At 41.8% G+C, this 21,807-nt stretch overlaps 1 protein-coding gene across 2 annotated transcripts in view; it reads right to left on the reverse strand.

The window, feature by feature from the left end:
* Nucleotides 1-891: 891 nt before the first annotated feature.
* LOC145864432 (uncharacterized) overlaps nucleotides 892-21,807 on the reverse strand; it is a 50,567-nt gene continuing 29,651 nt past the window's right edge. The window contains exons 1-3 of one of the 2 annotated variants that reach the window (XM_082970318.1): nucleotides 20,768-21,154; nucleotides 6,139-6,200; nucleotides 892-5,907 (exon numbers count right to left, since the gene is read on the reverse strand). In XM_082970318.1, coding sequence (XP_082826444.1) covers nucleotides 5,884-5,907; nucleotides 6,139-6,200; nucleotides 20,768-21,008 — 327 coding nt within the window. In that variant the 5' untranslated portion in view covers nucleotides 21,009-21,154 and the 3' untranslated portion in view covers nucleotides 892-5,883. Of the gene's footprint in view, nucleotides 5,908-6,138; nucleotides 6,201-20,767; nucleotides 21,155-21,807 lie in introns of those variants that run through there. The other variant, XR_014382981.1, reaches the window with a different exon arrangement.

Below are 21,807 nucleotides of genomic sequence, written 5' to 3' on the forward strand. Positions count from 1 at the left end.
GGCCACATCAATGCACGCACATCATTTTCGTGACATTTTCGTGACAATCGTAACCACAGCCCGTCTATAAAAAATGAACATTCCTTAAAGAATGAATGAAACAAGCAATGGCTTTGGTTACGATTATGGTCATGTCAGTTGTGTTTATGTGCGGAGTGACATAGCTTTGGTACAGTACAGCATGTTCCCCAGCCATATCCCTGAGGAATGTCTCCTATTGACTAGAGCAGGGGTCATTTAGCCTGGTCCCAGATCTGTTTGTGCTGTCTTGCCGACAATAACCATAGAAGTTGGCAAGACAGGACAAACAGCTCTGGAACCTGGCTAGGGGTGGTGACTGTCTGTGTCTGAATCTGGTATATACAATTCTGGACCTGATTCACAAAGAAACGGACACACCCTAGACTCATCTGGTCGTCATGTGGACCTCAGTGTTTGTGTAGGATGCTTGGACACGCCCTGCTGGTGGATCTCAGTCCCCCGCTAACCTGTTTCACTTCCATCTGAGCCCTGGATACATCAAAGGCTGGCTTGTCCTCAAACCAACTCCCACACCACGCAGACGCACACTTTTACTGGGCTGTTTTTACGGGAAACCAGGCCGGATGTTTTCTTAGTGGTTGTTAGTTTTTTGTCCCTCCCCCGCCATGCAACATCTACAAGACAAGTCACCACTTTGGACCCATTGGAGGTTTCGCAACGCCTAGAACTGTTTATGCCAGACAGATCCTAGCAAACAAAGCATGCCTCCATCCTTCAAGGTTTGTGTATTTTCTCATGGTCTTTCGTTGACTCATATCCTAACCCCCCCCCCCCCCCCCCCCCCCCCTCCCAGCCATTGTGTTTTTAAGCAAATTACATGCAAATACTTTTTTTTAAAAGTGGATGAAAAACAGAACCGATACCTCTGCCTCTCTCTCTGTCCCCTCGGATGAGCGAGGCAAGTAAATAACGAGAGGCGCTCAGATCCAGCCGAGATCAAGCGCCTGTGCCTCCAGTGGTTTTCTAATTACAATGGAAGCGGATACATTTCCACTTTTAATATGGGATGGATGTCCCTGAGGAGACATGGGATTATGACAAAGCAGAACCAGAGGAAGTCGGAAGAGAGAAAGAGCGAAGGAGATGTGATCTGCCGGAGCGATGACTGAGGAGACGCATGAGTTGTGTTGAATGAAGGATGCCATTGCCAAGCACCACAGGCCTTCCATCTGTATTCTATCTCATATGTCACATGCAGTCCTCTGGTGTACCATTAAACAAACACTTAACCAGTACAGGTAATGGTCACAGCAAATTGACCGGCCTTCGGGTGCTTGAGTGTAATAAAACTTGACAACCTAATGATCGCTGAAAAAGTGCACATTGTGTTATTGGGTTCTTCAGAGGCTGGCTGGGAAGGTTGCTCTAGCAGCTAGTGTACGTACCAAATCCCACCCTATCCCCTATATAGTGCACTACTTTTGACCAAAGCGCTATGGGCCCTGGTCAAAAGCAGTGCACTATATAGGGAATAGAGTGGCATTTGGGATTCAGCCTGGAGTCTAGCTAGTGTACTTGAGTTTAGCTGTGTTTTGCTCAATGGATTTTCGGGTCTGTAGAGAATTTATTTGAAAAATACAAAGACATAAGCTGTGTTTGAATACCCATACTAACATACTGTATACTACATACTTAATGAGTATATACTACATACTATATAATATTAGTTAATTGTATTATACTGTAAACAAACGGTATCATTTCAGTTGAGCGTACTTGCGCTTCACCTGTCTACTGGAAGTTGATTGTACAGTAGTACATTAAGTACAGTTAGTGCGGTTAGTAAGTACAGTTAGTGCGGTTATTAAGAGTATTCGAACACAGCTAAAGTAAAAGAAGCATTCCATGTTCCTTGTTCCGTCTGGTGTCCAAATGGAATAAAATGATCCTCCTTGTCCCTTTGGTAATGAGTTTATAAGACATGTATAGATGGCAATAACACAGTTTACACACAGGACAAGGTCACAAATGGTTGTATTTCCCTTGTAACATTAATGGTGACCTTTTAGTGACATTTCAAATAATCATAGCCGATTAAGTCCTCCTCCTCCCCACTCCTTTCCCCCTTCTATTTTTTTCTCCGTTAATATTTTCACTCTGTTTATTCTGTCATTCTCTTTCTCCTTCTTTCATTCCTTCATTCTATACGTGTTAATGCGCCAATTCCTCAGTGGTTTATTGCATTTGTGGAATTATTTATCTTCCCCTTATAGCTGTGGTTTGGAATAATGCATATGTAATAGCTGATGTAATTCTTGTTTGCGATTATGTCCCTTCTGTTATGGGCAACAACAAAAAAAGGCATAAAGAGGGTAATTTAGATAAATTCACAGAGATATGCTTGTTTTTGTGAGAAATTTCACAGATATACGCTTGTTTTTGTGAGAAATTTCACAGAGATACGCTTGTTTTTGTGATAACTCTTCAAAAAATAACAGGAATTTCACATTAATATGAGAAGCCTATACTGAAATATGAAAATACTACATGTCATGTCTCAAAATAAATATCTATCTTACCTCTATATTGTTTTATGTCCTCAGGAATCGAGACAAAAGATGACAGTTAGTCTTAATTCTCTCACAGCATCCAGCCTAGCTGGCGTAATGCTATTTTCCAGATTTTTGACCACTTTTTTTCTCTGGCCTCTATTGATTTAGTCACCCTAATTTTGACCATCCTACAAGGGTAAAAACTCTTACTTTTGAACAGATTATGATCGATACATTTCTTAGAGGAGTATCTACACAATAAACATATTGTTTTAACCATTGGTCAAAATACGTGTTTTTGATTGGACACCCTATTGAATTGCATGCACATGCCAGATCACCTAGAGGATGTTGAAAGTGCATATGTACAAAGATGAACACTTGATCTGCAGGTTATTTTAGAGTGCCATTTCTTCAGCTTCCTATGGCTACCCAGTACATCAAGGGTGTGTCCCAATTGACACCCTATTCACTATAGTGCACTACTTTTTACCAGAGCCTTATGGGCCCTGGTCGAAAGGTAATAAGATCTTATAGGTAATAAGATTCCATTTGAGACGCAACCCAAGTCAAGGCTCACTGATATGAATGTGGCTCTACATAGTGCCTTTATTCACTGAGGACAAGACCATGATTAATGTCATCTTCTGCTTAATGTCAGAATTGCATAACTGTCCTCTCATGGAAAATCTACATTTTAGTTTGAAACACAAGGACCTGTTTTTGTTTTTGTGTGGTGGTGTGGTTCCAGACTGGTGTGTTTAGATTTTTTACAATTTTACCATTGCCAGATGTTTGTAATGTTCGCAATGTGATGAGGATCGTGTGTTTCTCCTAACTGCTAGACTATCAAACTGTTAGTGACAACATGGCCCTCCCAGAGCTGGTCAGGCTGGACTGGATCATCATGTTCATGCAACTATTTGTCTCTCTTGAACGCCTTGACTGGTTAACTGGCCTCATTGCATTAACACAATCTTGTCAGCTGATTACAATTGTGCAGTCAAGCTTGTGCTAATTGCACCACCATTCATGGAGCTACTATCAAATCAATCAAATCAAATTGTATTTGTAACATGCTTTGTAAACAACAGGTGTAGACTAACAGTGAAATGCTTAGTTACGGGCCCTTCCCAACAACGCAGAGAGTAAAATAATATAAACAAATTATAACACAATGAATAAATACACAATGACTAACGATAACTTGGCTATATACACAGGGTAACAGTACCGAGTCAATGTACAGGGATCCGAAGTAATTGAGGTAGATATATACATATAGAGTGCCTTGTGGTTAGCGTTGGGCCAGTAACCGAAAGTTTGCTGGATCGAATCCCTGAGCTGACAAGGTACAAATCTGTAGTTCTGCCACTGAGCAAGGCAGTTAACCCACTGTTCTCCGGGTGCCGAAGACGTAACCGAAAGTCAGGGTGTCATTTGGGACACACACTTGATGTACTGTTCCCCGGGCGCCGAAGACGTGGATGTCGATTAAGGCAACCCCCCCCCCCCCGCACCTCTTCGATTCAGAGTGGTTGGGTCAAATGCGGAAGACACATTTCAGTTGAAGGCATTCAGTTCTACAGCTGACTAGGTATCCCCCTTTCAGAAAGTATTCAAACCTCTTAACTTTTTCCACATTTTGTTGTGTTACAGCCTGAATTTAAAATGTATTAAATAGATTTAGTTGCGCTGGCCTACACACAATTCCCCATAATGTCAAAGTGTAATTACGTTTTGAGAAATGTTTACAAATGAATTAAAGGGGAATTTCACCATGGGGGAATCTAAATGTAGTACTGCTTTGTGACATTTCCAAAGGCTCTATGTTATACTTATCGCACTATACGTTTTTGTCCGTGTAGATATGGTTGTCCTTGTTCAATAGGTCGTCTTTCAGCGATGTTCCTATCAGCAGATTCATTGCTAAATATACAAGATGAAAGACTACTCGTGTGGGGTGGTGCTTTGTGCTCTGGCACCGTCCTTTCCCTAAGGCAGGCTTTTTTGAAAGGGAAGCAGACACTAACAATACAATCCTTAGCGCAAAACTGAAAGAACTGACCAGACCACAGTGGCTTCAAGTGATTCCTCTCATCAACACAAATTCGAAGATTGACCAACCTTAACTTGGCAATGCTGTCTTGGCCTCGATTCGTGGAAACAGGAGTCTCATAAAATGTCTGTGTACAGTTGCAGGTGGTCAGTTTGAATTGAGTAAATACACATTATTTTGCTTCATGAAGTAATTCAACAATGTGTACGCTGCCATCTTGTCTATTTCAAGTCTTCTCTCATTGAGGTGAGGTGGTGAGTGTCAGGTGAGTGTCCACCCCAAAGTGCTGCATGCCATGATGACAGACACCTGTCTCGATCAATGAGAGAAGACTTGAAATAAATAAGATGGCGGCGTACACTGTTGGATTACTTCATGGAGAAATAAAGTATTTATTTTAATAATGGAGCATTTCCTAAATTTAAACGGACAGCCTGCAACTGGACACGGACATTGAGACTCCCGTTTCCATAAATCAAGGCAGGATCGCCAAGCTAAGGTTGGTAAAAAAATTCTTTGTGCTACACCAAACAGTACCTACAGTATCCTGTAAATTCCAGTAAAGGATACCAAAAATCTTTGTTTAAATCACATTATCTGTTGTAACAATCTGTATCGACAGTTCTCCACACTTTACTACACCTGAGACACACTGTATATTTTTACCATATAACATTCTTGTTAAATATTCGGTTATTTTTGAATTTGCATTAAATATTGTACACTCCACTGTAGATTTAGACATATAAACATTATTTGGATATACAGTATCAGAATATCTAACATCTGCTTGATGCTACAGAGCCCTGTATATATTCTGTGAATCCATAAAGGCAGACACATTTTGAGGATTGATTTGAGGTTTGATCGAAAAGATCGATATTTATTTTATGGCCCTTTATCCGGCTTCGGTACACTGGCAATGGTGTGCTGTGGAAGCACAGTGTTTGTGGCAGACTGTTTGGACAATTGGAAGAAGATTTGCTGGTACTGGACGTCGCCTGGAAAGACATGGTTTTGGTGTTACCATTTTAGACTTTTTGTGGAAGGGACCTAGGGCAACACACATTTGTTGGTAAAGGTAATCGATTGGGACCTAAGTGTTTAGACACAGACTAGTGTATTGTTTAGGGACAATGACTGACATTGTGAGCTGCTTGAGGTGGTTGTGTCATTACTGTTGTCTTGATTTTATGTGTCTCTTGCTCATTTTTGTCCCACAATCTTGTTGTGCTCCACAACAGCAAGGTGTGTCCAATCCCTCATGATCGAGTACCCAAAATGCCGCCACTATGGGTTATTTTCCAGCAGGGCCTGTGAAAGGATAACCTGAGTTTTACAAAGAGAAAAGGTAAAAATAGAAAAGGGGTAGAATAAATTGATTACATGGTCTGGAAGGTACTCCGTGGTCCTCAGACTACATCTTACAACATGTAACCCCATAACACAAACCTATATAAACACTACCCAATTCATGTTCATGCCATGCTTACTGTAAATTTAGTATCTTAGCCATCAGCTTGAAAGTTTTTTTTGCCAACTTACCTTCACCTTGTGCAGAGCTTGGGGTTGGAAACACATACTGGTGGAATCAGAGTATGTACAATCTATAACAAAACACACAACAATACACAGTTTTACCACCACACTAATTGTATTGATCTCTGATAGACTGGCTAGCTTTGCAGACCTAACACGGACATTTTAATATTGTCAGCTTGCTGTTAGCGAATAAGCGTCACACAATTTCTATCCAGCTGAGAATCAACTAACCAACCATAGACAATTTACCCACATTCATCATTATTACCAACACACCGAGAGGGAGTTAACTATATCGACAATTCTGTTTTTAGTAATAGAGTTATTTCCAGACAAGGGTGGAATAGATGGCTACCAGATTGAGTTACTCTTAGCTAGCTTACATTAGCTAACGTTAGTCAAAGGTAGAACGAATAGAAAAACATGTTTACTCTGCTGAAGTAGCTACCACTCTAGCAGTGACTACCATGGCATAGGCTAAATTGAATGACAGTGTGTAGCCAAAAGATATCTATCTATATTATTTAGCTGATGGCTTTCCGAGTTCATTACAGGACTGTAACGTCAGCTAACTTAGCAAATATAGCTAGTCCAGCTAACATTACATTATCTCTAATCGGGAACCTTCCATTTTGTTGTGAAGGGAGTAAACGATGGTATCACATCACTTCTCATGAGCATTAATTGATGAACACTGTAATTATGCAGTGAAATTAAATCGCAATAAAATAAACTATATTTTACTAAAATGCTTTTATTGATTGTAAAAATGATTTAAAAAGGTATGGAATACAGTTAAGGGCTTACTTGGTACATATATCTCATCATGCCCATCCAGTGTGGAGGTTGACGGGAGAACAATAACAAAACCTGCCAATCATTTATACATTATTTTTTTACAAAGAAAAATAATTTATTGAGAGATAATGTAAACACCCATTCTTCCCAACAAGCTATTGTCCAATGGATTGATGATCAAATTATGAGCAAAAGAAACTGCTCTTTTAGTCTACCATTGGTGTCGGTAGAGGAGGTGTTAAACCTATTGAAGTCATTACCCAATGGTAAATCTGCAGGTTATGAAATTATGAACTATTTTTTACTTTGCTGTGCTGCTCCCCAGATTGCAACTCCACTGAAATACGTATTTAATTGGTCACTGGAAAAGGGGAAATGTATGGAAGCATGCTAAACTGTGCCCATTCCCAAAAGACAGAAAGAACCCATTACTCTTGCCAATAGTTGACCAATCAGTCTACTCCGTTCACTCAGTAAGATATTGGAGGGTATTGTGAGTAGACAAATATGGAAGTATATGGAAAAGAATGATTTGATCACAGCCAATCATCATGCTTATCACAAAAACATTCCACTAACACTGCATTGGTTGACATGACAGACCAGTGGCTCAATGCTATCGATAATGCCAGGTTTGTTGGTGTAATATTTTTAGATTTCAGTGCAGTATTTGATTTAGTGGATCATGAAATAATGTTGATAAAATGATTGCATTATGGGTTTAAAGAGGCAGCGTTGAATTTGGTACAGTCATATCTAACTGACAGGAAAAAGTCCACCTATATCAATGGGTTGTTTTCTTCCCCTCCCCTTAAACTGCGGAATACTGCAGGGCAGCTGCCTTGAGCCACTTCTTTACTTAATATATTCCAGCGACCTGCCTTATGCGTTATCTGAAACTCAAGCTACTATATTTGCTGATGATACTACAATTTATACAGCAAGACAATCGGTTCAACAAGTACAGCAAGCTCGACAAGTAGATCTGGGAAATATCAGGGAGTGGGTTTGCCATAACAAACTATTTTTGAACGCCAAGAAAACCAAGGTTATGTTGGTCTGTTCCACCAGGAAAAGGCCAACACAATATAGGATGCAATTAAGTATTGAGGAAGTACAAATTGAGGAAGTGGCAGAAACCAAACTACTAGGGGTGCAGCTAGACAACTGCTGAGCATAATTGTCTCAAATAACTGTATGTAAATATGTTAAAAAAAACCCAATAATAATAATTAACTGCATGCATGATCAGAATATTTCCCGGGAAAGATTCTTAAACAAACAACCCAAGCATTAATTGGATGTCAGGTGAACTACTGTTCTGTGGTCTGGGGAGATTCATCAGCAAGTCAAACTAAGAGGCTGCAGATTGAACAGAACAATACAGCAAGGATTGTTTTAAGTTGGAGATATGGTCCTTCTGTTGTAGTCATGCTCAATGCTCTTGGGTGGTCATTAATCAATAAGATAATTGAAATAAACATGCTTATTTTATTTCACAATGTACACGGCCAAACTCCATTCACAACAGTATTCAGTTGGTAAGAGACAGACATTCAGTCAATACTAGGAACAGATTGTCCACAATCTATGTGTTATCCAGACAGAAAAGAGAAATAGGCAAAATAACATTTCGATTCAGAGTAATAAAGACATTTAATAATTTATCTGAGCAAACCAGAAACCTTTCAATATACACTGCTCAAAAAAATAAAGGGAACACTAAAATAACACATCCTAGATCTGAATGAATGAAATAATCTTATTAAATACTTTTTTCTTTACATAGTTGAATGTGCTGACAACAAAATCACACAAAAATAATCAATGGAAATCCAATTTATCAACCCATGGAGGTCTGGATTTGGAGTCACACTCAAAATTAAAGTGGAAAACCACACTACAGGCTGATCCAACTTTGATGTAATGTCCTTAAAATAAGTCAAAATGAGGCTCAGTAGTGTGTGTGGCCTCCACGTGCCTGAATGACCTCCCTACAACGTCTGGGCATGCTCCTGATGAGGTGGCGGATGGTCTCCTGAGGGATCTCCTCCCAGACCTGGACTAATGCATCCGCCAACTCCTGGACAGTCTGTGGTGCAACGTGGCGTTGGTGAATGGAGCGAGACATGATGTCCCAGATGTGCTCAATAGGATTCAGGTCTGAGGAACGGGCGGGCCAGTCCATAGCATCAATGCCTTCCTCTTGCAGGAACTGCTGGCACACTCCAGCCACATGAGGTCTAGCATTGTCTTGCATTAGGAGGAACCCAGGGCCAACCGCACCAGCATATGGTCTCACAAGGGGTCTGAGGATCTCATCTCGGTACCTAATGGCAGTCAGGCTACCTCTGGCGAGCACATGGAGGGCTGTGCGGCCCCCCAAAGAAATGCCACCCCACACCATGACTGTCCCACCTCCAAACCGGTCATGCTGGAGGATGTTGCAGGCAGCAGAATGTTCTCCACGGCATCTCCAGACTCTGTCACGTCTGTCACATGTGCTCAGTGTGAACCTGCTTTCATCTGTGAAGAGCACAGGGCGCCAGTGGCGAATTTGCCAATCTTGGTGTTCTCAATCAAACGTCCTGCACGGTGTTGGGCTGTAAGCACAACCCCCACCTGTGGACGTCGGGCCCTCATACCACCCTCATGGAGTCTGTTTCTGACCGTTTGAGCAGACACATGCACATTTGTGGCCTGCTGGAGGTCATTTTGCAGGGCTCTGGCAGTGCTCCTCCTTGCACAAAGGCGGAGGTAGCGGTCCTGCTGCTGGGTTGTTGCCCTCCTACGGCCTCCTCCACATCTCCTGATGTACTGGCCTGTCTCCTGGTAGCGCCTCCATGCTCTGGACACTACGCTGACAGACACAGCAAACCTTCTTGCCACAGCTCGCATTGATGTGCCGTCCTGGATGAGCTGCACTACCTGAGCCACTTGTGTGGGTTGTAGACTCCGTCTCATGCTACCACTAGAGTGAAAGCACCGCCAGCATTCAAAAGTGACCAAAACATCAGCCAGGAAGCATAGGAACTGAGAAGTGGTCTGTGGTCTCCACCTGCAGAACCACTCCTTTATTGGGGGTGTCTTGCTAATTGCCTATAATTTCCACCTGTTGTCTATTCCATTTGCACAACAGCATGTGAAATGTATTGTCAATCAGTGTTGCTTCCTAAGTGGACAGTTTGATTTCACATAAGTGTGATTGACTTGGAGTTACATTGTGTTGTTTAAGTGTTCCCTTTATTTTTTTGAGCAGTATATTTGTGTGTGCACTCTATGTGTTTGTGACTAAAGCCCTCTTTACTGATTACTGAACCAGAGGCCAATGATATGTTGTGATAGGATATGTACATGGGAGAACTTGTTGAATGTGGGCCTTCAGGCCTGTCCACATTGTGTTGACACATAGGATACTGTAGCAGAGCTCTTCTCTACTCATACATTGTGCATGCGCGCACACACACAAAAGCACACACACATACATACAGTATACACAGACACATGCTCCAACAATTCTCTCAGAGAACAAAAAGCCAATGCCTGTGGAATTGTGTGCTATTGGCTGACCTGCCAGCTCTGTACAGATGCAGGATCTTAATTTAAGCCAGTTTGCTACAGCAAGAAAATAATCCTACAGCAACAGGGAATGTGAAGTGTTATGTGGATTATAATTCAAGTAAAAAAAATAGGGGGTTATACATTTTTCATTAGGGTAAATCAAGTTGGACATTTTAAAGTGGCAATTTCAAACGTTTTATGTTTTTTTCAACCTTAAATACACCACAAGTTCTCAGCAACAAAAGAGTGATCGAATTAGGATGCTAGGAGAATTTCAATTATACAAGGCATAGACTACAACAGACATTTTTTTGAAAATTAAAACATTATAATTTGTAATCTTTCCTTCATCTGAGGACATACACATCTGAACCTTTCTATTAAATCTCGGGGTCCATGGGAGCACACACTCGAGTTGTTATTTCATTACACTTGCCAAGCACACCGGCCAATGATTCTGTCAATACAAACCTGCTCATCTGATGGCAGAGAATTCAGGATTTCAGAGAAAAAGAGCGAGAGAAAGGGCCATTATATGGTATGCTGTAAGTATCTAATTATCCTAGTTGTCCTGCAATGCTCCCTTCTCACACTGGAAATCAACCTCTTGGTTGTCAGAAAATAGCCCATGTTGTCATTAGTATAGAGGCAGAAGGTCACATACAGTTGAAGTTGGAAGTTTACATACACCTTAGCCAAATACATTTAAACTCAGTTTTTCGCAATTCCTGACATTTAATTCTAGTAAACATTCCTTGTCTTAGGCCAGTTAGGATCACCATTTTAATTTAAGAATGTGAAATGTCAGAATAATAGTAGAGAGAATTATTTATTTCAGCTTTTATTTCTTTCATCACATTCCCAGTGGGTCAGAAGTTTACATACACTCAATTAGTATTTGGTAGCATTGCCTTTAAATTGTTTAACTTGGGTCAAACGTTTCGGGTTGCCTTCCACAAGCTTCCCACTGTAACGGCTGTCGTCGGATATAGACCAAAATGCAGCGGGGAAATGTGCACTCATCTTCTTTATTATATTCGGACAAGAAGGAGAACCAAAATAAACACATACACAACGACTATTCACAGGCTGGTAAGGCACAAGGCTATACACAGAACAATCTCCCACAAAGCACTCAACAAACACATACATATATATAGGACTCTCAATCAGAGGCAACTAGAAAACACCTGCCTCCAATTGAGAGTCCAACCCCAATTAACAAAACATAGAAATACAAAAGACTAGACAGAACATAGAAATACACTAACACAGAACAGTGCCCAAAAACCCCCGGAATACATAAATCAAATACCCTACTAAACAAACCACCAGCCCGAACCACAAAACAAATACTCTCTGCCACGTCCTGACCAAACTACAATAACAAATAATCCCTAATACTGGTCAGGACGTGACACCCACAATAAGTTGGGTGAATTTTGGCCCATTCCTCCTGACAGAGCTGGTGTAACTGAGTCAGGTTTGTAGGCCTCCTTACTCGCACACACTTTTTCAGTTCTGCCCACACATTTTCTATAGCGTATGTAAACTTCTGACCCACTGGAATTGTGATACAGTGAATTATAAGTGAAATAATCTGTCTGTAAACAATTGTTGAAAAAATTACTTGTTTCATGCACAAAGTAGATGTCCTATCCGACTTGCCAAAACTATAGTTTGTAAACAAGACATTTGTGGAGTGGTTGAAAAACGAGTTTTAATGACTCCAACCTAAGTGTATGTAAACCTCCGACTTCAACTGTAAGTCACAGGGATCCGCCTTAGGTGTGGCTTGGTGCTCAGCCGCAACCCGACGTGCTGTCACTTCTGTGAGGCCTCTTGGTCTTTGGCACATCCCTCAGTGTTGTGATTAGCTAAATTGCCCATAACTCACAAACACTTGTTTATAAAGGCTGACAGATGACACAGTCATTAAGCAGAATAAATGACCTGCCTGCCTCTGTTGTGAGCAGCGAGTCCGTGGAACGGGCCGCCTGCCTGCCCTGCTCCAGCCAAGCCCAGACCATCTGTGAATCACCCAGCAGGAGAGACCAGAGTGGACCCATGAGGGACAGAGGGAATGAGAGAGAGGGGGAGGCATAGCGAGAGAGGGAGAGAGAGAGAGAGATGGAGGGAGGGAGGGATGGGAAGTTAGAGGGAGAGGGAGAGAGGGGGACTGTGGTATTAAAGAGAGAGAGAGACAAAGCGAGACCTAGAGAGAGACCCAGAGACAGAGACAGAAACCAGGGGTTTGGGGGTCAGAGATTGAGGCGGGGTTAGTAATTCAATTAAATTCATTGGGAGTTTTTTTAAGACTTACTGTAGCTTACATTTCGTGTGACTGTGTTTTATCAGTTATTCTGAATGGAGCCTGTGTTTCCCCCAACATGCTGCTGTGATTCATCGTCGCCTAGAATGGACTTTGTCACAGTAATTAATGTAGCTCTCTGGATGGCAGTTGAAATTAGTCTTGTCTTCAAGGTCTAATTAAAAGGAAATTGTCAAACATATTCTGGGTCAAGTTTTCCGAACATGTAGCCATTCAGGAAAGCTTTTCAGGCATGACTGCGTCATTAGAGGGCTCTTTTCTTTGCTATTGAGATTATATATTTTTTTATTTTTCTAAGGCCTTATTCATTTGATAGCTTGTTTAGTAGTCTTATTAGTCAGCTACTTGGCCCATTTTTGTCCGATGCACATTGTAGTCACTTGCCGTGGCCTGTTAATCCTGATGTCGCCGGATCACAATGTATTATTCCCCCTAGCAGTCCTGAATGTCCCTCATCTCCCTGCTTGTTGACCGCTGTAGCAACAGCAGCTCTGTCCTCATAAAGTCAGGCAATGGCCTTTGTCACGGCCGCAGGACGACTCTAATGGGCCCCTCCTCAGACAGACAGCAACTCTCAGAGAATCAGGTTCTGAACAATTAACCGTGAGCTATGGGGCTTAGTGCCCCCACTCCATTGTAAGTGATCTAAACCCGTTAGACTGTGACAAACCATTAACAGGCTGCCAAGGCTTCTTTAAATTGCCTCAACAGTTTACATTGAGCTAGAGTGACTGAGTGTGTGTGATTGTTTGCGGTGTGTGTGTGTGTGTGTGTGTGTGTGTGTGTGTGTGTGTGTGTGTGTGTGTGTGTGTGTGTGTGTGTGTGTGTGTGTGTGTGTGTGTGTGTGTGTGTGTGTGTGTGTGTGTGTGAGTGTGTGTTTGTGCGTACGCTCATGCATGTGTACTGTGCACACAGGTGTGTGTGTTATCGGACCCCTTCGCCCACTCTATCCTTACATTAACACAGAGTTTTCAGTGCTGTTGAGTTGCTGAATTAGTACTGCCAAATTGTTATTAAGTAATTATCGGATAATGGCCAATTTCAGTGTTTTTTGGGGGGAAATCTATCTAACCATTAAAATAACTGAGGTGCTCTCTCACATATCCCTTGTAAATACTATAGATTGTTAGTGAAAATGGATACATAAGTATTATAATGCAATGGTGTGTGAAATTGACGTGTTTTCAATATACTACTAGGAATTTGTCTAGAATCATTTTGTATGATGTTACCCTTATCTTGGTTGTATCTATGCTTTATCAACTGATTTATTTCAATGATAATGGGTATTGTCTGATAAGCACTTATGAATGTGTTATACAACTGCAGTAGAGGAAATTGCCTGCGACCTGAATGAACAGTCTATTCAGCCCCTTATAAACTGGGTGGTTCGAGCCTTGAGTGCTGATTGGATGACAGCCGTGGTATATCAGACCGTATACCACGGGTATGACAAAACATTTATTTTTACTGCTCTAATTACGTTGGTAACCAGTTTATAATAGCAATAAGGCACCTCAGGGGTTTGTGATATATGGCCAGGGCTGTATCCAGGCACTCTGCGTTGCGTTGTACATAAGAACAGCCCTTAGCCGTGGTGTATTAGCCATATACCTCACCTTCCTGGCCCTTATTGCTCAATTCAACCGCTGTATAGACTTTGGCAATTAAACTGCAATTACTAATAGTGATGCACCGGTATGACATTTTTGGCCGATACCGATATCCAATATTTTTGGCATTACTGGCATTACCAGTAAAACATAATCAAAACCTATTTTTTTCACTTACTTGCTGTGCTGTTTCATTGTTCATTTGTTCAGTCATTTCACTCTCAACCAGGATTTCTATGGAACACCGTTTGGGTCTTTGCGTGTCAAATAACACTATTTGACGTGTCAAATAACACTATTTGACCAATCAGGACCTGAATATGACTGCACATCACATAATAATAATAATTTCACGCGTTCATACATTTTTTACATAGTTATTACACAATGATTACACTATCACTCGTATTTCATTTGTCACAATGATTCATCGATACGTATGCTATGACGCTGTCACGTCCTGTCCATAGAAAGCTTTTATTTTCTATGGTAGAGTAGGTCAGGGTGTGACAGGGGGTTTTGTCTAGTTTATTTATTTCTATGTTGGTTCTAGTTTCTTTTTTCTATGTTGGGGGTTTTGTCTAGTTTCTGTATTTCTATGTGGGGTTCTAGTTTCTGTATTTCTATGTTGTTTTTTGGGGGGATGATCTCCAATTAGAGGCAGCTGGTCATCGTTGTCTCTAATTGGGGATCATATTTAAGTTGTTGTTTTTCCCACTAGGTTTTGTGGGAGATTACTTTGAGTAAGTGTATGTTGCACCTCTTCGTCACGGTTTGTTGTTTTGTTTATTAGTTTATTTGTATGTCTTGTATAGTTTCACAGTTATAATAAAATGTGGAACGATACACACGCTGCACTTTGGTCCGCTCCTTCATACGACAAACGTGACAGATGTTGGTAAAGTCTCGCGCACCTACAGTGCTGGTCATAAAAAAAAGCTAGTTAGCTCATGGATGCAAACAATGTTCTTTCCCAAAAACATAGCAAAACGACATACGCTGTTTCAGTAGCTATAGTTAGCTAGCTAACTATCTAGCTAGGTGTCATCATCTAAAATAACCCTAATTTATAAGCCAGTTCTTATTTGATTAATGGTGGTCAGATCCATCTATGTGAAGCTAGCCACAATAAGGATTAGCCACAATAGTGGACTTTGCGGTTAGCCTTCAAAATAAAAGTATGGCATAATTATACTATTTGTATTCATTTGTATCACTGTCAATGATATACTTTTATTTTGAAGCCAAACCGCAAATTCCACTATTGTGCCTAATCCTTATTGTGGCTAGTTTCACAACACATAACAGGTCCGGTCGAGCCTCACTAGCCAGATGAAGCTAGCTGGCTGCTTATAACGTTAGCTTTGGGCAACAGGGTTAAGTAGCAGGCTAGCTATTTATTTTCATGAACTGAAGTTCATTTTCAATAGGCGGACAACAAGTGGCAACCTAGCTAATACTTACTCACAAGGATTCCTAAATCATTGCTAAGAATAACAAAAATGACTGCAGTTTCTACTGGTCATTGTTTTCAGGCTGGTTGTATTGGTGCTAACTAGGTACCAAGCTAAAGCTAGCTATCCCAGAAGTTGCTGTCGAACAAATGATGCTTTATTACTAATGCAGTATTGTAATCACATCGTTCATGGCCGGTGTTTGCTTGTTTGCAGACTTTTTTATACAGCTTTGACAGTGCTACTGTATCTTTTTTGACACGCAAAGACCCAAACGGCATTCCATAGTATGTATGTTGTGAAGCTAATAGCAGTGACGCTATTACTGTGTAACTCCGGTAGGGCAACATCTGAAAAATAGTGCACTTGGTAGTGTGTACCGCTGCTCGATCAGTCAGCGAAAGCCAACATCACCCACGACAGAGAACGGTTGATTGTCAAGGGCAATGAAATCCATTATCTTGGCTTTAATGGATTTCGCCTTTGAGTTGTCTCGCTGAAATGTTCTTACTGCTCGACTTGTTGACTGTTCGATCCACACAGAAGACATTGTGGGCTAGGTTAGGAATGCTGTGTTGCACGTGTAGCGCAAAATTTTACAGGGCATCATTACATCATATACCTACGTTATATAGGTATACACGGTAGCTTTGACATTGGTTTTTAACATCGGCGTTAAACTAGACATCGGGCCGATACCGATATGTTCACCGATATATCGTGCATCCCTAATTACTACTACATATGGTACGCTGTTATAATTCATTTGATTAAATTAAGCTTGTTTCACAATAGGAGTGGTCCCAGCTCTCTATATCACAAACAACTTGTACTGCAGTACTGGCGAAATTTGACACTTCTAGATGAATGTTTGGTGGATGTTCCACCTTAAAGGCATTTCCTGGTGTGACCATACGTTGGCGTTTGCTACCATTAAACATTAAAAGCCATCCACAGGATTGGGAGCCCGAGACCACACGAATACTCAGAATCTGCCAACCATCGAAACCCCATACGTTTCATTTCCTATTGCATAAGACCCGGCTTTGCAAATTCCTCGCTGCGGTGTTCCACCAATCTTCATTAAGCTGTCACCCATGGTTGATATTAAATGTTTAACACAATGGTGGATGTTTGGTGAACATGCAACAGGATTCAATTAGGCGGATAGTGGAATCTTTGGGCAAAGAAATGAACGTCTTGTCTTCTTACTATGATGTGAGGCCTCAGCTTTACATGGTAGTAGTGTCACTTAGGCTGTGTTTACACAGGCAGCCCAAATCTGATCTTTTGCCAATAATTGGTCTTTTGACCAATCAGATCAAATCTTTTGCCCATAATTGGGCAAAAGACCAGAGTTGGACTGCCTGTGTAAACGCAGCAATATTGTGATATGTAATGGAGGATTCGAAGACACCTTGTCTGTGAAATTGTTGTTCAGTGGATCGTGTTGCACCTGTTTCTGTCCCTCTCTGTGATTAGTCTGTGACTAGGCTGAGCAGGGAACATAACTCATCTCGTAGCCAGGGTTGTAAATATTACCCCTTAATTCATGACAGTTCAGTCTGATCATGTCTGGTTCTAGACACACAGATGGGAGCGGGAACATACACACACACACCGATGGATTTTCATATGAGAATTGAAGCTGCTTGGGGCTTTAGTATCAACTTAAAAACACCCAAAACATCTGTAAAACATTACCCCTGATTATTTGCTCTTTCAACGCAACCTAGAATATGAGCATAAGTGATGATTGTACATGAACCTTATGGAAATGAAAGAGGTGATAAGGTCTCCTCTCTAATGAAGTTGTGAGGCCACCGACACACAGACACACACACATGTACAGTACACACATATACACACACACACATATACACACACACACACACACACACACACACACACACACACACACACACACACACACACACACACACACACACACACACACACACACACACACACACACACACACATGCAGGCATGGGAGCAGGAACACTCTCACTCACTCACTCACTCACTCACTCACTCACTCACTCACTCACTCACTCACTCACTCACTCACTCACTCACTCACTCACTCACTCACTCACTCACATAGACACACACACAGACACACACACACATAGACACACATAGCTCGCAGGCTCAGTTGTGTGTTCCCATCTGCACTTCCCAGCTGCTCTACTGTGTTCAGAGCTTCCAGGTGCATTGTTCTGGGCCTGGTCTGTTCTGGTCTGTGGGTGGTGCCTCCCTCTCCATGGACTGACTGACTGATACAGACAGCATAGCATGAGGGAAGCAGAGCAGACGTTAAGCAACACACCTTGTTACTGTAAGTAATGACCAGGTCTTCAGCCATCTCGCCCCATAGCTGTGTCTGACTTCCTTCTGATGGGGAAGCAGAGGAGAATGTAATGAAATGTACTTTAGCTGAACTATAGTTGTTGCTGGATCGTTTTTCCTCTAGAAATGAGCTGAATTGTTGCAGGGAATTTTTTCCATGATTCTCCACTTTCTTATTTTTGGACATTCCACAATGTGTTGTTGTGGCACCATGAAATCACTTCTTCAACTAGTGTTGTTATAGGAAAAGAGCTTAATGGTTCACTTCCATGTAGGCATACCACCATCACTGTACTCCTGACACATTATTGAACCTTTGGTTACCTCTGTGAAATATCAAGCTCAATGGAATGGAACCAGTGCCCAATCGTATAACCAAACCAAGTCCTAGGCTTACTACCAAGGCACACAATATTGACATATGGAATTATGGAAATGTCTCAACCACTCTGCAGTCTCCAGCAGATCCAGTTTGATGCAGACCTGGGTTCAAATACTATTTGAAGTCTTTCAAAATACTTTGAGCATTTGCTATAGCCTGCCTGTGGTGCCAGATGGCCGGGGTTTGCGGTTTTGTGACTATTCTATTGGTCCATTACGCCAGGTACTGTCAGCTCATCAAGCATAGATAACGTAGTTTGAAATGATTTGAAATTGTATTTGAACCCAGGTCTGGTATGTGTTTTTGTAATGTTGCCACATTGCTCGTTTCAACGCAGCGATTGTTAGTCTGTTGTGTGAAAGGAAATGTAGAGCTTTGGTTTGTAGGAGACGTTCTGCTCCATTTACCAGCTCTCTTTGATGACTTCAGCAGCACTAATTATACAGGCGCCCGCCCGCCGCCGTCACCACGGATGCAATCTCTAAGTGCGTCACCCCCCAACCTTTTACTCTGATATCTCAATGCATCGCTACAGAGTCGCTTACCGGCCTCCACAATGTCTCACTAGAATAATGCTGTACTTAGCCCATGTTTTATGATGGTGTTCTATGGAAATGGCTCTTGGGAAGGTATATAAAGTGAAGTTCACAGTTCACAGTAATATGTAACATACGTTTGGGTCTCCGTAGATTGCTTTGTCATCTGATGTGATATCTCAGTAAGGCAAATAAATCCTTCAAGCATGAAGCCAATGTTTTTCTGTAAAGGAATGCATACTACTCGCCTGTAGTGAGCCGCTTACAGTTAGATAATTCGTCATAAGGTAGCTAGGTAAGACAACCACGTATCACAGTCATAGTAAGTCAACTTTTCTTCATTAAAGCGGCTATTAGCAAAGTCAGTGGTAGTTAAAAAAAGACCTGCGAATGTTAAGTGCAAGAAAGGTGAGGGTGTTCATTTACTATAGATTTTTTGCCATTGTTCTACCCAGCCACAGTCTGTCTCTGCTGGGCTTGACACTTTGCATGCAGACAATGAGACACAAGGGGAGTTTTAGTTAGTCGAGGGCTGGAATAAGGTTCTGCTCCATTTACCTTTCTGAAACATTCCCCTCAGAATGGGACTCTCTCTCGCTCTCTATTCTCATTCAACTGTGATGTTTTGTCATTCCACCTCATTCCAAAATGGCTTGACGGAGCTTTACCACCTCACTGCTGTCCGCCCACCCCATCCTGGTCATTTCACAGCTACATTTCTCCACTTTATTCACTGTTGTCTTCAGGCATGTCTCAAGTAGCGAGGGAATGACCCCTGTCATTACCCTCTCTAAATGGCCGTCACCAACTGGCCAAGTTGCAGTCGGAAGCCCAGCCTACTTCTACAATTTATCTTCTTAAAATGTATTTGAAACCTAACCTTAACCACACTGCTAGACTTACGCTTAAGCCTAACTTTAAATTAAGACCTTAAAGCAAATGTTTGTTTTCATAAATTTGTACCATCTAACCAATTTTGACTTTGCAGCTTGGCCATCTAGTGAGAAGCTCTCTAAACCCCTGCTCTTTGTCTCTCTTCCCACCTGGCCATCTCACACCACCTCAGCCATGCCAGCCCCAGCCATGTCCCTAGTAAACCCACACGCCCCCTATGACACTCTGAACCTAGTGCCCCTCAGGTTGCTTCATGGCTATTGGATTATAGGTTTTTGCCTCCAGCCTATGTGTGTTAAATTAGGATTAAGGTTAGGATTAGGGCAAGGAAATCTGATCCGGGAACTGTGCTGAATGGCACTTCACTCCTCAGCACATGGTGGTGTCAGAACAAACTGACCCTCACATACTACGGTCTCTCTGACTGCGGTGATACAGTACCTTACACAAACCCACAGCTGCAGGCCAGCTGACGTGACTCACATAAACTCACACACTCTGAATCACAGACTCTTGGACACACGCATGCACGCATGACGCAAGCACTCATGACACACACACACACACACACACTCCCGCTCACACTCCGACAGTTTAGCCCCGGGCCTCCTTTCTCAGTACAAGATCATTCATAACAGCTCAGGTTATTCTGAGAACCTCCTAATCAGAGAACGAAAGAGAGGGAGTTCTAACTGCAATAGTTACTCTACCTTTCATAGGTCTCAGGTTTCTTACTCGTTGGTGCTGGGAGACCTCCGCCTTCTTCTTCTTGGCTTCCTTGGATGGCAGTAAATGAGTCACAGGAAGGGGAGTAATGCAGAACAACAACGTTGGGCACTCGCGGAGGTCAGGTTCTCGAGCTCCCAGTAGAACCTCTATCAACGTCTGCAGTGTTTTTCCACGAATTACGAGGCCCTGTGCTGCTCCCCTCATTCCCACCCCCTCTCCCATCACCCTTCCTTGGCTCGGTACCGGCGCTCCCTCAAATTCCAAGCATCTGGTCAGTTCTAGGAAACGCCTACGACCGTCCAATGGGAGGACATGGGAGCCTCTTGTTTGTACCGAGCCCTGTGAATAATGTGTCACTCATAGAGAAGTTGTTGCTTGAGTAGTCAGGGAGTCTCGGTGTTGGTTGTCAATACTGACCTTCTAGGAATTCTGGGGGAGTGTAGTAGTGTCTGTTCTGCTTTGACTCCCCACTCTTTGTAGCTTTCTATCTCATTCCTGTCTCTTCTCAGTGTGGATTCAGGGATATTAGTAGGATATTCCTCCAGAGTCAGATAAACAGGTCAATAAACACAAAAGGGCAGGTATTAAAGTATTTACGGAACACTCAAAAATCTCTGGCAATCAAAGAAAATATACATGTAATTTTACTTTCCCATATACATTTGCCTGTGAATGTAGCTATAATTTGGTAATTGTTTTAATACCAATAAAACATGTTGGCAATGGAATTAAAGTCAGGTCTACTCTCGAGACGTAATGTCTCCTCTCACAATGAAGTCGATGACTAAGGAGAGCGTTGCTATTAATGGTTGTCATCTGGGTTGTTTAGAGGAGACTGTGATCACTTTGCACCATGGGAGAACCATTGACAGTGCATTCGCAAAGTATTGAAACCCCTTAAATTTTTACAGCCTTATTCTAAAATGGGTTAAGTGGTTTTTTTCCTAATCAATCTACAAACAATACCCCATAATGACAAAGCAAAAACTGTTTTTTTTTTTAAATTTTTTGCAAATGTATA

The sequence above is a fragment of the Salmo salar genome, chromosome 27 (genome assembly GCF_965601325.2).
Source record: "Salmo salar chromosome 27, fSalSal1, whole genome shotgun sequence".
NCBI lineage: Eukaryota > Metazoa > Chordata > Actinopteri > Salmoniformes > Salmonidae > Salmo > Salmo salar.